The sequence below is a fragment of the Kockovaella imperatae genome (genome assembly GCF_002102565.1).
Source record: "Kockovaella imperatae strain NRRL Y-17943 chromosome Unknown BD324scaffold_17, whole genome shotgun sequence".
NCBI classification, from domain to species: domain Eukaryota; kingdom Fungi; phylum Basidiomycota; class Tremellomycetes; order Tremellales; family Cuniculitremaceae; genus Kockovaella; species Kockovaella imperatae.
The window spans coordinates 88,164-100,191 of record NW_019028957.1 but is presented as its reverse complement, the minus strand read 5'-3'; the positions used below and the strand labels follow the sequence as shown (position 1 = coordinate 100,191).

General features: G+C 52.6%; 6 protein-coding genes across 6 annotated transcripts; 3 read left to right on the top strand and 3 right to left on the bottom strand.

Moving 5' to 3' along the window:
- Positions 1-585: 585 nt before the first annotated feature.
- Positions 586-2,355, top strand: BD324DRAFT_653814 (hypothetical protein; the record flags this gene model as incomplete). Its single annotated transcript, XM_022018712.1, has 3 exons — positions 586-1,051; positions 1,669-1,720; positions 1,776-2,355. 3 exons carry the CDS (start codon positions 586-588, stop codon positions 2,353-2,355), a joined length of 1,098 nt encoding a protein of 365 aa, XP_021868061.1.
- A 2,088-nt stretch (positions 2,356-4,443) lies between these two features.
- Positions 4,444-5,687, top strand: BD324DRAFT_638479 (hypothetical protein). Its single transcript, XM_022017120.1, has one exon. It carries the CDS (start codon positions 4,515-4,517, stop codon positions 5,406-5,408), a length of 894 nt encoding a protein of 297 aa, XP_021868060.1. The 5' UTR covers positions 4,444-4,514; the 3' UTR covers positions 5,409-5,687.
- On the bottom strand, positions 5,688-7,370 carry BD324DRAFT_638477 (hypothetical protein). Its single transcript, XM_022017119.1, has 5 exons — positions 6,922-7,370; positions 6,513-6,849; positions 6,315-6,473; positions 6,078-6,257; positions 5,688-6,033 (listed from the first exon to the last, which is right to left on the bottom strand). The coding sequence occupies exons 1-5, from the start codon at positions 7,128-7,130 to the stop codon at positions 5,800-5,802; spliced, it is 1,119 nt and encodes a 372-aa protein (XP_021868059.1). The 5' UTR covers positions 7,131-7,370; the 3' UTR covers positions 5,688-5,799.
- BD324DRAFT_638473 (hypothetical protein) lies at positions 7,352-8,514 on the bottom strand. Its single transcript, XM_022017118.1, has 5 exons — positions 8,411-8,514; positions 8,295-8,350; positions 8,213-8,243; positions 8,045-8,155; positions 7,352-7,949 (listed from the first exon to the last, which is right to left on the bottom strand). Exons 1-5 carry the CDS (start codon positions 8,435-8,437, stop codon positions 7,467-7,469), a joined length of 708 nt encoding a protein of 235 aa, XP_021868058.1. The 5' UTR covers positions 8,438-8,514; the 3' UTR covers positions 7,352-7,466.
- BD324DRAFT_638468 (hypothetical protein) lies at positions 8,515-9,838 on the bottom strand. The gene is made up of 5 exons (XM_022017117.1): positions 9,507-9,838; positions 9,421-9,437; positions 9,189-9,276; positions 9,032-9,077; positions 8,515-8,882 (listed from the first exon to the last, which is right to left on the bottom strand). Exons 1-5 carry the CDS (start codon positions 9,642-9,644, stop codon positions 8,815-8,817), a joined length of 357 nt encoding a protein of 118 aa, XP_021868057.1. The 5' UTR covers positions 9,645-9,838; the 3' UTR covers positions 8,515-8,814.
- A 913-nt stretch (positions 9,839-10,751) lies between these two features.
- Positions 10,752-11,930, top strand: BD324DRAFT_638462 (putative cytoplasm protein). Its single transcript, XM_022017116.1, has 6 exons — positions 10,752-10,879; positions 10,944-11,066; positions 11,162-11,284; positions 11,341-11,470; positions 11,534-11,731; positions 11,784-11,930. Coding segments are annotated over exons 1-6 (621 nt in total). The 5' UTR covers positions 10,752-10,877; the 3' UTR covers positions 11,829-11,930.
- Positions 11,931-12,028: the final 98 nt, after the last annotated feature.

Genomic DNA, 12,028 nt, shown 5'->3' with positions numbered 1-12,028 from the left:
TTCAGGCTTCGGTGTCCCCTTCGAGCCCAGTGGCTGGAGCACCACAATGTGGCGGAATACTGTCGAATCGCCACACCATGTCATCTCGGATGCACCGTCAGGTTTATGGTTGGCAGCGTTGGCAACCGTTCCCAGTACTTACGACATCCTGTATATACACTCCTCCAGGGAGCGACATACAGGATCGACATTCCGATGGAAGGGAGGTCCCAAAGAGGCTGCAGGTCTGGAGAATAATCTGCTGTTCGAATGTGTTTTGGGTTGAATGGGTCCTTCACCACCAAGTCGTCCCTTGCATTTCACCATCCCCTTCTTCCCCCTGCCTATTAGAAACATCCCACTTCTCCACCCTCGTGCGCATGCACCTGACATCCCACGTCGGCGGAGCGTGTGGAGCACAGCTGAGAAACGCTTTGAGATGATGGCATCCTTTGTTTTCCCCAAGTCCCTCTGACTGGGTACTGCCCTTGTCCAGTTGCTGCCTCCTTTCGTTCGTTTCCTCCGCTGACGCCAGTCCACCTTACTGCTGTTGTGCCGCAGTTCTAATATCTCACCAACATATCCTACTGACGCTCCTACTTCAAGATGCTTTTCCTCGAATTTCTACCTACCATCACATCTGTCAGGACGGCCAAGTCACAGCGGCGGTCTTTGGAGGCAGTAGTGAGGAGAAGACTGAAAGATATCGCAACCGAATGGACAGAATCTTTGCAAGACAGCGTGCAAGCCATCAATGATGAGTCTGAGGATTATCAAGCCTCGATAGCGAGCCTGAAACTCAGTTTCAACGCATGGATGACTTATCCTGCCGTCAGACAGTTGGCAGACTACTGCACAGACCACGCTGGTACTTGGGACGGAAAATCTGACATCCAAATCACCGGTCAGCCATCTGAAGAGATCGAAGCCTCCGAATGTCATGCATATACCCTGACGATGAGTGTGACAAGTCGCCGAGGCGACACTGAGCATGTCCTCCATCTACCAGTCACGATGGAGGATCAGCCAGACAGTGGTTGGCGATTCAAGATTGACAAGGACAAGGTGAAATGTGAGTCCAAAATCGAGACGATGGATGGCGACATTCGCGGAACCAGTACAGCGAGTTTTGAGTAGTACGCTCATCGAATGTGGCACATGCGCACGACATTCGCGTGCATAGGCGATGCAACTCTACTGCCCTTACTCTGAGCATGCAGTCACCTGCGCTCGTAACGATGCTTTGATAAGGTCGAGCGCACCATTGACGTCAGGTTGGTCATCTCTCCTCTATCACACGCCCACTGAGGCGTGAAGACTCCCGCTTCTTGTCTCAGAGACGGAGCGAAAAGGCAACAAAAGAGATGGCTTCCCTCTTCCCTTCGAAAAGCATGTACGATAGGAAATGATGCGTACAAATGTGATTGTCTTCCCACGTTGCGCGACAATCTTGAGCACAAGAGGAGCGTGGGACAAGTCAACAGGATGCATGAGACACTCCGTACCGTGACGACCTTCGGTCTTCTGACACTGCTTACGACAGGAGTCATCTGTAACGGGTTTGAGGAGTGTGAACGGTTTTTAACTGGTCTACACCTCCTTTGCATCACCAGCCATTAGTCCAAACTCCGGTTTGGCTCTCGATCAGCAAGGTGCTCAACGTATGTATTAATCAGCGCGTCTTCTCAGTTCGCTGCATCAACCATATGACAAACATGTCACAATTTCATGGCAGTCCCCAGTAGGTAGAGTTCTCGCTGTCATATTGGGAAACTCTGACTTCTCCTACCTCTCAGACTACCTCCCCAAGAATTCAGCACACTCAAATCAAGGGTTGAGTCCCTGCTTCGGTCAGCAGCCGACACTATTGAAACCTCTACTGAGCAGCCTCTGATTGCAGAAGGAGGACTGGATGCGGAGTCGATTCGGAGCCTCATCTGGAGTCTGGGATCCTGGACCAGATCCAGAGACATCCCAACCCGCTTCTGCCTGGAATACCAGAGTCACGGCGGAACCCTGATTGGCAATCCTAGTATCAAGCTGAGCTGGGTCTGGGACCAGCCACGCGAATCACCTGGATCATCGTTGCTGCGCTTTGGCCTTGGAGTTGAGAGTGACTACAATGAGTTTTTGCGCGTCTTGTCCGTGCCAGTGAACGGCATGCAGGACAGAGCCGGCTGGGAATTTCGGATACCCCACAAGGACGATTTCGACCAAGACCGAAGTGATCAAGATGAAGAAGGAAAGAGGGTGGGATGGGTCTACTTTCCTCGTGGTACCTCGTTTACACAGGCGATGGAAGCTTTCCGGACAGGGAATAGCAGTGGTAATGGTGGTCTTGGTGGCAGGTCTGAAGGTGGCACGAATCCTGATTGACGCTGAGACCTGAAGAGGCTGCTTGATTGGGCGAGCACCAAGCGAGTCTATAGCTTTGTAGAGGCAAGTCTGCATGCTTTGTCGAGTTTTCGATCTCCCATCTATGGTTGGATGAGTTGGACACCGATTGAGGGTTCGGCAGATGATACAGAAATAGGTTGACGGGGGAGTACATGGTGAATAATGAGCATGACCACCATCAGGCCAGTTTGGGCATCCCAAGTCGCCAGCTGGCCCAACTTCCTCTCATAGTCTCGACATCACATACTGATTTGACTTCGCCGACCATGTTCCAGCCGTCTGCGAGCCGGATCGATCTGTTACGAGGGACGGATAAGAGCTCTATCCAGGCCGCGGACGGTCTTGGCAAGGTCTGGAGAACAATAAGCACCATGTCCATAAGCATGGACCTTCGACCGATCCAGGATGGTATATAGAGGTACTGCAGGTCTGGCGAGATTCCGCATTTCTTTCCCTGTAACTGTAACATGATCCCAGCCCCATGGTCATATATGTTCCTCCCTGGTCTCGAAGTTCTTTCTCTGAACGCTGTTGCTGATTTTTGAGCCACGGATGACGGCTTGAGAGGAGTTTTCCACTTTATTCGACCTTTTTCCTCAAGCCATAGCATTTCAGAACATAGGCTATCGCTGTGAACGCTGATTGTGTAGGCGGGATCCAGGACGGTGATGTATCACGGGTCCGAGCGAGTGTTGCGTAAAAGGTGGCGACGGCGGCAGGTGAGTGTGAGAAGAACAGCTCGAACCTCAGAAGCATTTCCAGCTGGAGCCTGATGGCTTGACTTTCGGCGGCGGGAGCCCTGGGTCGAGCGATCTCGGAAAGGTCAAGGTTCAGTCTTGCGCAGTCTCTGGTGTGCCTATAAGGCACGTGGAGGGACGAGTGGAGCAAGTAGTCAGCAACGCGAGCCTGAAAGCGGGTAACCGTGGAGTAGATGGCCCTGCGGCCTCTGAAGCCAGTGACCCAACTCTCAGCTATCTCAGAGCTCAAGGTATTTGTTCTTGCCCCGTTCACAGCACGGCGACAGAGACGTCAGTGAAGCACAAGACTCGCAAGGCTCCGTTTTTCGCTCCATTCACCTGTCACTGTGGGGCTGCCACGCCTTTGCGAGAAAGGAGATGTTCTGTGTATGTGTGGTCTTGAAACAATTTCGAGGCTATATCCTTTCACGACCGATGAGAGAAAGCAGCATCGTCTCTTGGCGTGTCTGAGTATTCTGTCCAGCTCCAGTATATAAATGCGTGGTGGACAAAGCTGTGGTCTCACCCCAACATCCTCTCGGCGTAACATTTGAACACCAATTCTCCATTGAAGTCAGCCTCAGCCTCATACAGCACACCACGGCGCACATGAAGGATTCGACCATCGCCAGTTCGGTCGTATGTCCTACCGCCCCCCTCACCTCCTCCTCTGTAGCTGGAGGGATCAGTACCCAGGATAGCACCGGCCAGGCGGACTGCTCGTCGGTGCCAAGTACTGAGGAGATCTCCAATAGCAATGAGGCCATCAAAACCGATCTCAGGGCATTTTTCGCAGAGGAAATGGTTGAAACCAGCTCAGAGCCATGCAATGTCGCGTGAATGATACTGCCAGAGGACGCCATGGCTTTCAAAGGATTCCAGAAGCCCTCACTGAAAGTATCCTAGCAAGCTTGAGTGCGGGTTCGGCGCTGGATGTCCTCGCGCAGCGTTTTGAAAGCAGGGCATACGATGAAAATTACGTCGTCTCTAATTTGCTAGGTATCGGCGATACTGAAGTAACATGCTTTAGCATGGAGGGCACAGATGAAGATGACATCCCGTGTGGAAATGAAGACACCGGTGACCCTTCTGACGACTACAGGAAGATCTCGTTGCGCCTACTATTCACGAATCCGCATGACGAGCTTTCGGCAGACTGCTACCTACTTGCGCAAAGGAAGGGGGACGATCAGTGGGACATAGAGTTGTACGGGTTTGGAGAAGCGTAGGAGTTACGTGACGATAGATCGGCCGAGTCGATAGATGTAGCAGCCTGCCTGGACACCTTCTAATGCTGGGTGGTTAACCCGCCACAAAGGTGCGCCCGCCACACTCCAGAGCTTGCCGCAGGATTCGTTTGACTGAGCGACCGAGCGGTGCCAGAATGCATTCGCTCCCAGCATGACGAGGGGAAAGGTCAACCGTCAGACAGGGCTGAGTGATGATCAACTGTATAGCTTGTTGAGTCGACCGTCCGCTGTCAGCGATATCAATACAATCTCGACGTTCCTCTCCTCCCCATGTCATGACCTACCTCTGGAAGATTCCGTTGACACGGTTTTCGTCCTTTTAGGAAGCTCTGTGCTGCCTCTGTTCGCAGCCGTCGCGCAAAGTATCCTTACAAGACACGGCAAGACCACACTGGTGATATCTGGAGGTCGCGGTCACTCGACGCAATATCTCTATGATGCTGTTGCCGGTCATCCCGTGTATCACACTTTAGCGGACAAGATCCAAGGTCTATCGGAAGCTGAGGTCATCCAGACTTTGCTCTTGGGGTTCTGGCCAGACTTACGCTTGAAGCTAGAATCTGATCAGCTCAGACTGATGATCGAGGACAGGAGTACGAATTGCGGTTCCAACGCGATGGAGACGAAGCGAGTCTTGCAGGAAGCTGGAATCTCACCCGAGCGGATTCACATCATCCAAGACCCTACCATGCACCGACGGACTTTGCTCTGCTTCATGAAGGCCTACGGCATCGATCCTACGACAGCCAAAAATCAGAGGCCAGATCTGCGTGGTTGGACTTTCGAGCCGACGATCGCGGCATCGGTAACCGGTGTGCCAAGGTGGGACATACAAATGAATAGGCTGGGGGGAATTGAGCGGCATGATCTATGGAACTATGCTCGATTCTTCAGTCTGATCATGGGCGAGATCCCTCGACTGAGGGACGATGGCGATGGCTATGGTCCTAGAGGAGCTGGATTCATCCCGCATGAGGATATTCCCCATGATGTGGAAAGTGCTTGGAGAAGACTGAACGATGAGATAGCGGCCATAGAGCCTTGAAAGGTCTTTCGGCTCGTTCATCGATTCAGTCGCATCGAAGAGCACAGCCCATAATCAAGCCCGACAGATAAACTCGGCCCACAAACGTCCTGGAGCTTGCGGAAGATGAGTCTAGTCTGGTCTGCATTCTCAAAAGCTTCCCAGCAAATGTCAACAGAACATTAAAGCTGTCGGATGCTCTGCTCCATTCACGCCCATGGTGACGCCGGGACGGACGGCTCGCATTGCGAAGTAGTCATGACAGCTACCCTTACAGCATGCCGCATTTATCAAGATAGAATGTGATGCATTTGGTCTTTTTACAGGATTTTGGGTGGAGGGCCATTGCCATTGAACATTGCTCTAAAACAGGCCAGGTCCATGCCCCCGCCTGCGGCGGTATATGCGCAGCCTAGTTGCCTTTGTATCCCTGCTTCTTGGCCATTTTCCTCATCTCTCGCTTCTTCTCCAGCTCCTCCAGCTTCTTGAGCTCCTTCTCGCTCAACTGCTCCCTAGCGGCCTTCTTCTTTGCGAGTTTCTTCTCTTCAGCGGTCATCTCTGGGTTGTCCTCCGCCTGTTCCTTGTTGTAGGCCTTGGTGAGGTCACCATCAACGTTGCCTCGGGTGGATGAGAGCTTTTTGGCGATCTGGCGGGCGATCAGCTGGTTTCAACACTGACAAGTGTGCTCACATCAGATCGGGTAGGTCCCTTGCCCAAAAGATCAGCGACGTTGAAAGCGACTTGTAGCCAGGCGTTGACAGCAGCGTAGTCATCGGCAGAAGAGGGTTTTCGGAATGACAGGACGATCTCTCGTGCCTTAAATTTGGCAGCAAGAGCTTTAGTGGGACGCTTGGCAGGCTGGTCGGTGATCTGAACGGATATGGATGTCAGCTGGCGATGCTTGACACCTAGGGACATGTTACTCACCAAGAAGAACTTGAGGACCTTGGTCGCTGCTGGGTTGGCGAGCAGCTCGGCGAGACCGACATTGGGCGTCTTGAAGAGGATCTCAGAGATTTCAGAATGCTCCGAGAAGAGTTGAAAATTCTTGGGAACCGAAGCGTGCTCATGGAGTTTAGGGAAGGACTGATATAATCAGCTACAGGGAGAATCGGGGCAACTTACGAGATCCCATCGATCAGCGCGAATTTGTCTAATGCTGCCCTTGTCTACAACAGCCCAGACTCCAAGTCCGTCACCTTGAAGTCCAGTCTCTCCACGACCGAGGGTCAGATTCCAGGAGAGCGATTCGCTTCCATCAAAAGTCGGCTCGATAATCATCTTGACGAGTCGGACGATGAGTCCAAAGAGATCGTGGAAGGGATAAAGCATGAGGGTTCCGTGGAGGGAGATGATGTTTCGACGACCGGTAGCATACTGCAAGTGTTGGCCTGGACCGGAATGGACAAGCTTGTAAAAGCTGGAGAAATTGCTCTTGAGGAGCGGTTTGAATCGGTCGAACCTGAGTGCCTGGGTCAGGGTTACGGTCGGAGGAGGAGGAGTCCAGGAACTTGAGGGGCAGTGATGGACTCACGTTTTTGTTGCTCTCGAGTATGACAAGTAGCCGACAGCGTAGAACCACAAGAGGTACGCTCCCAGAACAGACACGACTATGGCTTCTCGTTTGAACAAGGCTGGCCTGAAGACAAACATCTTCCATTTGTACTCCAAACCGTCGTAGGTCCCAGCAACCGGTGCCATAGGCGGGTTGAGGGAGTTGAGGATCTGAACCCAATTGGACATGTTGGGCAGAGCTCACTCGTTGAGCTGGATGCTATGTACAATGCCGAACACAAGAGTTGATCAAAGACTTGATTTATTGGGTCAGGGAGGAGATCCATAGAAGCGGAAAGAAGGAAAAGCCGGAAATGGGAGATCACAACACAGAAGTGGAGCTCCAAGTGTGGCACTTTGGGTCTATCAGCCTGAATTAAGCCCGGGTGATGCTGATCAAGAAGAGGCAGCGGGATACAGAGCATGGCGGGGGCATGCATAGAGAGAGACACAGTTCAGACAAGAGATTTAGAGCCCAGTCGACACTGAGAGCTTTTGACAGACAGTCCAAAAGAATACATTATTCTATCTTCCATCGGCTTCTTGCATAGCTGCCAGGATACTATCCATAGTCCCAGCTTCGGCCATTTGTCTGGCCAGATCCTCCTTACTCTTGCGGTCTTTAGACTTGGATCTGGTCGATCCATCGTCCGGGGATGAGACTCGAGACCCAAGCGGCACAGAGGAAGGTGATGGAAGGCCAGCAGTGGCTAAGCGAGGTGGAGCGTTGTCAGTGGAAGATGGGTGAGATGGACCGATATCGGTTTTCGTAGAGGGAGCAGCAGAGGCAGTATTCTGAACAGATCGCGGTGGCTCCACTTGATCGAGTTCGCCAGCGAGCGCCTCTAGATCTCCGTCCGACATGCCTTTCATGAGTTCGTCCAGTTCAGCCTGAGTCACTGAATCGCTCTTGTTCATGGAGGATTCGTCTATGGCGAGATCTTTGTCCTGCTTGAGAAATTCGCGAAGATTCCCGCACTCGACGGCTTCTTCGAACTCTTCCATGGTCTAAATTGTCTATATCAGCGTGATTCCTCGCTCGGGCTACAAATATCGCATGGACACAACTCCGTCCGGCGTGTGCTGCGGCTCGACCGACTCACCCCCATCCATTCGCCGCCGACAAGGTACCCAGGAAGGCCTATTGGCTTGCCAGCGGGTTTTGCGCGTTGCCATCGCGTCTTGGCAGCTTCATCCATGACCAAGTCAAATGCCTACAAATAGTTGTGTCGTGAATGAGTCATGACCGCGTTGAAAGGCTAGCTGCTCACTTCATAGGGGATTTTGTTGCCCTTGAGGGCACTGTAGAAATGTTAGCAGAATTGCTCTCGAATCGGAGGGCGTGCAACATACCGATGCAGCAAATCTGTATGGGATCGCACAGTTGGATGTGATGTCAAAGATGTAATCTGTTCGAGGGAGTCGGCATCAGATATTCAACACGATATGCAGAGCGTTCCTGTGCTCACGTAGATCGTCACGGGAGGCGGCGGCATCTCTGTCGAACCTCCACTGCCAACATGGGCCCAACGGAGATGTTCGAAGTAAGAGGGAGCAAGATATATGTAGGAGATACAATTGTATCATATCCGGAGTGAATCCAACTCCGGCACCAAATTTGAAACCTTCTCCGAGTCACGGTCACGCCTACTCCTTTCGTGCTGGTGGACGTACAGCGACGGCAATCTACGGCATGACAATGGCAGGAGATGCCAGAGCGAGAACCCCCTCTCAAGATAGCACGCCATCCGCTGATGCATAGAGTGGTAGTGAATTTATTCTGTAGGTTGCATGGTCGTTGAATGCCTCAGATCGAAGTGCATATACAGCGCCTCTCATCCCCACTGAGCAGTCTCGCTCTGCCTCGATCCACTTATCTGGGTATGTAGCTACACTCCATGTCCGTTCTCGTAGGCTCAGCAGGAAGGGCGCAATAGAAGCCTGGGGAGGCGACAAGGACAAAATGAAGTTCCAAAGTCATTTGTATGGGATACGTGTTGACAAGAAGAAGTATCATCATGGCAATAGATGAAAAAGGAGCAAAACGCTGTCAGCCTCAAGCGATGGCCGTTTGTAGAGCTGTTACTCACCCATCGACTGCATGCTCTTGAATAGCGCGGCGCTGTGCATGGCGAGCTAGGCAGGGTCAGCCGATCAAGTCTCGCGGTTGAGGTGACATCAACTTCAAGATGTCGGCAGTAGAGGTGAAGGCGTTGAGTTGCCCTCTGAATAGCAGATTACACTCACCTTGATGCAGCTCAGTCCACCTTCAGGCTCAACACGGCATAGCTCGCAGGATGGCTCCTCTCGGTTCAATCGAGAATCGAAAGTGTACCTAGCTCACAGCATCAGTGCTAAATTCAGTAGAGGTGGTCCATTCGGGAGGGAAGGGTCATATCCAGTCTCCCTGATGGAGCCGACAGTGCAAACGATCGGCGACGACTTGAAGAGGGATGTGTTCTACGGTCTTCTGACTTACCTGGCAGCAGGTGCTTCCTGTTACAAAGTCGTCAGCTTGTCGGCAACCGATCAAAGGATGAATTCTCATCCATTGAGCTGCCTCACCCGTACAAAGCCTACCACCCGCTCGTGCTGCTTCTGAGGCGGCCGATTGATAGCCAGGTCGGACTCAGGAACCGGGATGGAGGACGAGGGGGTCGAGTTTGACGAGGGGGTGGATGAAGACGAATCGAAGAAGCTCATCGTGACGCAGACTGGGCGCTGGTTTGTTCACGGTATATGCGATTGTTGATATTGGTCTACGACGATACAGAACGGGGTCCTCGGAGTCGCTGGATAGCCAGGCAAAGAGCAGGAACATTGACATAGCTGTCGCCGCGAAACAATGACGTTCGGCAAACCGAGAACTGGGTCACGTGATACGTATTTCGTACAGATGCAGGCAAGTATCTCGCCTGAATTGGTAACCAGCTGCGTACAATGCGCCTGCATCAGGTGCGGAAATGGCCAAGATGTCGCTCTGCATGCCCGTGCTTCATCATGTCCCTCGTCGACTGACATCTGAGGCACATGGGATCATTGAGCTGGTATTCGCGATCGTCGAACAGGCCGGTACTGCCACCCATCCCCAACATCAGCTTCTGTGTTCCAACTGAGGTGCATGGATGATACAGAAGCCGACCGTCGCGGTCACTCAGCTGCCTCTAGCATACCTGGCTAGTACTGAGAATGCTAACTATCTCATGTTCCTTTGCGCCGACAAATACGGGGACCTTTAAGTAATCGTCGCGCCGCCCCGTGTGCGACAACACCGCCTCACGCTTTGCGGCAGAGGAAGTCAAGGGTCTCAACAAGCTGAGACGCTCTCGTTATGCCTTACTACATTCGCACTGTTATGATTTGTCCTATTGCTTCAGTTCCATCGGGCCGAATTGGCCTGCAATACTGTATTCATAGGCCCCTCCCTTATCGTCCCTTCTACAGTCGCCGGAGGAGACTGCTCTTGAAAGTGTCTCTATGTCTAAGTGGCAGCTGCAGAGCGGGGAAAAGTCCTTAGACCATTCCCCAAGCGAGTCAAGGATCAAAACAGTGTTTCGATGAATTTGTCAGGCCAGGGCTGTGACAAATGACAGGCTCCTGGAGCAGTCAAACGCTTTGGAACACCTCAAGCGTTCTCCAGTCCAATTGTATCCTCCTCATCTCATTCCGTCGAGATTACCGCTGGCTTCATACGCAGTCCTGAGAATGCTTATCCAATTAATGTTCCGTTGGATCCGTTGGAAGGATGTGCCACACCTCAGCATGCCACATGGATTGATCATCACTTTTTTCGATCGTTCCGATTTTACCGGCAAATGAGTACTTATAGCACACCACAAAGAGGGGGGGTTGCGTTGCTGTGCGCGCCCCCTTCACCCCACACTGATCACCTCACATTCACATCTCATTCCAACCACACATCCTGACTCGCCCATCATGTACGTCCATCGCCGACGTGCTAGCTATACCAAGCTCGTGTCGCTGACTTTCACTTTGCTCCAGGTCCGACTCCAAGCCCGTCATTGCCGTTGCTATTTACACCACCTACGGTCACATCAAGAAGTTGGCCGATGCCCTGATCAAGGGTATTGAGTCTACCGGTGCGACCGTTAAGCCTTTCGTCTTGTGAGTTGTGAAACCCGCCTGTGGCGGTGCGCATAGGTGGTCTGCGACGCGGTTGAGCCTGGTCATGGTGATCTGAGACTGACCTGGTCTCCCAGCGAGGAGACTCTCTCCGCCGAGGTCTTGGAGAAGATGCACGCTGGCCCCAAGCCAGACTGGCCAGTTATCACCCCTGATGACTTGAAATCCGTCGATGGATTCGTTATCGGAGCCCCTACCCGGTCAGTCACTTGAGGCTTCCGCGGGAATTCGTACTGACTTCCCGCCTGGCATCTAGATACGGACGAGTTCCCGCTCAGGTCTCCACCTTCTTTGACAAGACTGGAGGCCTTTGGGCCTCTGGGGCTTTGGTCGGCATGCCCGTCACTCAGTTCACCTCTACCGGAAGTCAACACGGAGGATCCGAGGTGAGTACCTTCTTCCATTATATCTTGGCTCTTCAAACGAGGCGAGGATTGACATCTTCCCAGGCAACCGTTCTTACGACCATGCCGTACTACATCCACCAAGGTATGATCTTCGTTCCTCCCGGTTACCAGGACTCTGGTCTCCACAACCACTCCGAAGTTCACGGAGGTTCCCCTTACGGAACTTCAACCATTGCCTCCGGAGATGGACACCTCCAACCCACTTCGGTCGACCTCGGCGCTGCCGAGACCCAGGGCAAAGTGAGTATCGAGGTCACTTGGCCGGTTTGTGTTCTCGCTAATGCCGCTGTAGTACTTTGCCAATGTCACTGCCGCCCTCAAGAAGGGTCGGCAGTAGATGGACTGGGTCTCCGATCCTCTCTTAGCTAGATCCGCTTAGAGAATCACCACAGCATTATATCTTCAGAAGTACAGCCGAGCACGATGCATTTTATGTGCGTAAAGACGCCACAAGGCGGTCGCAGCAGTGAGATAGGGGGTGCTGGGTTTCAAATGTAGCTTTCAACGCGCAGCATGTCAACATGATCCTGGTGGCTC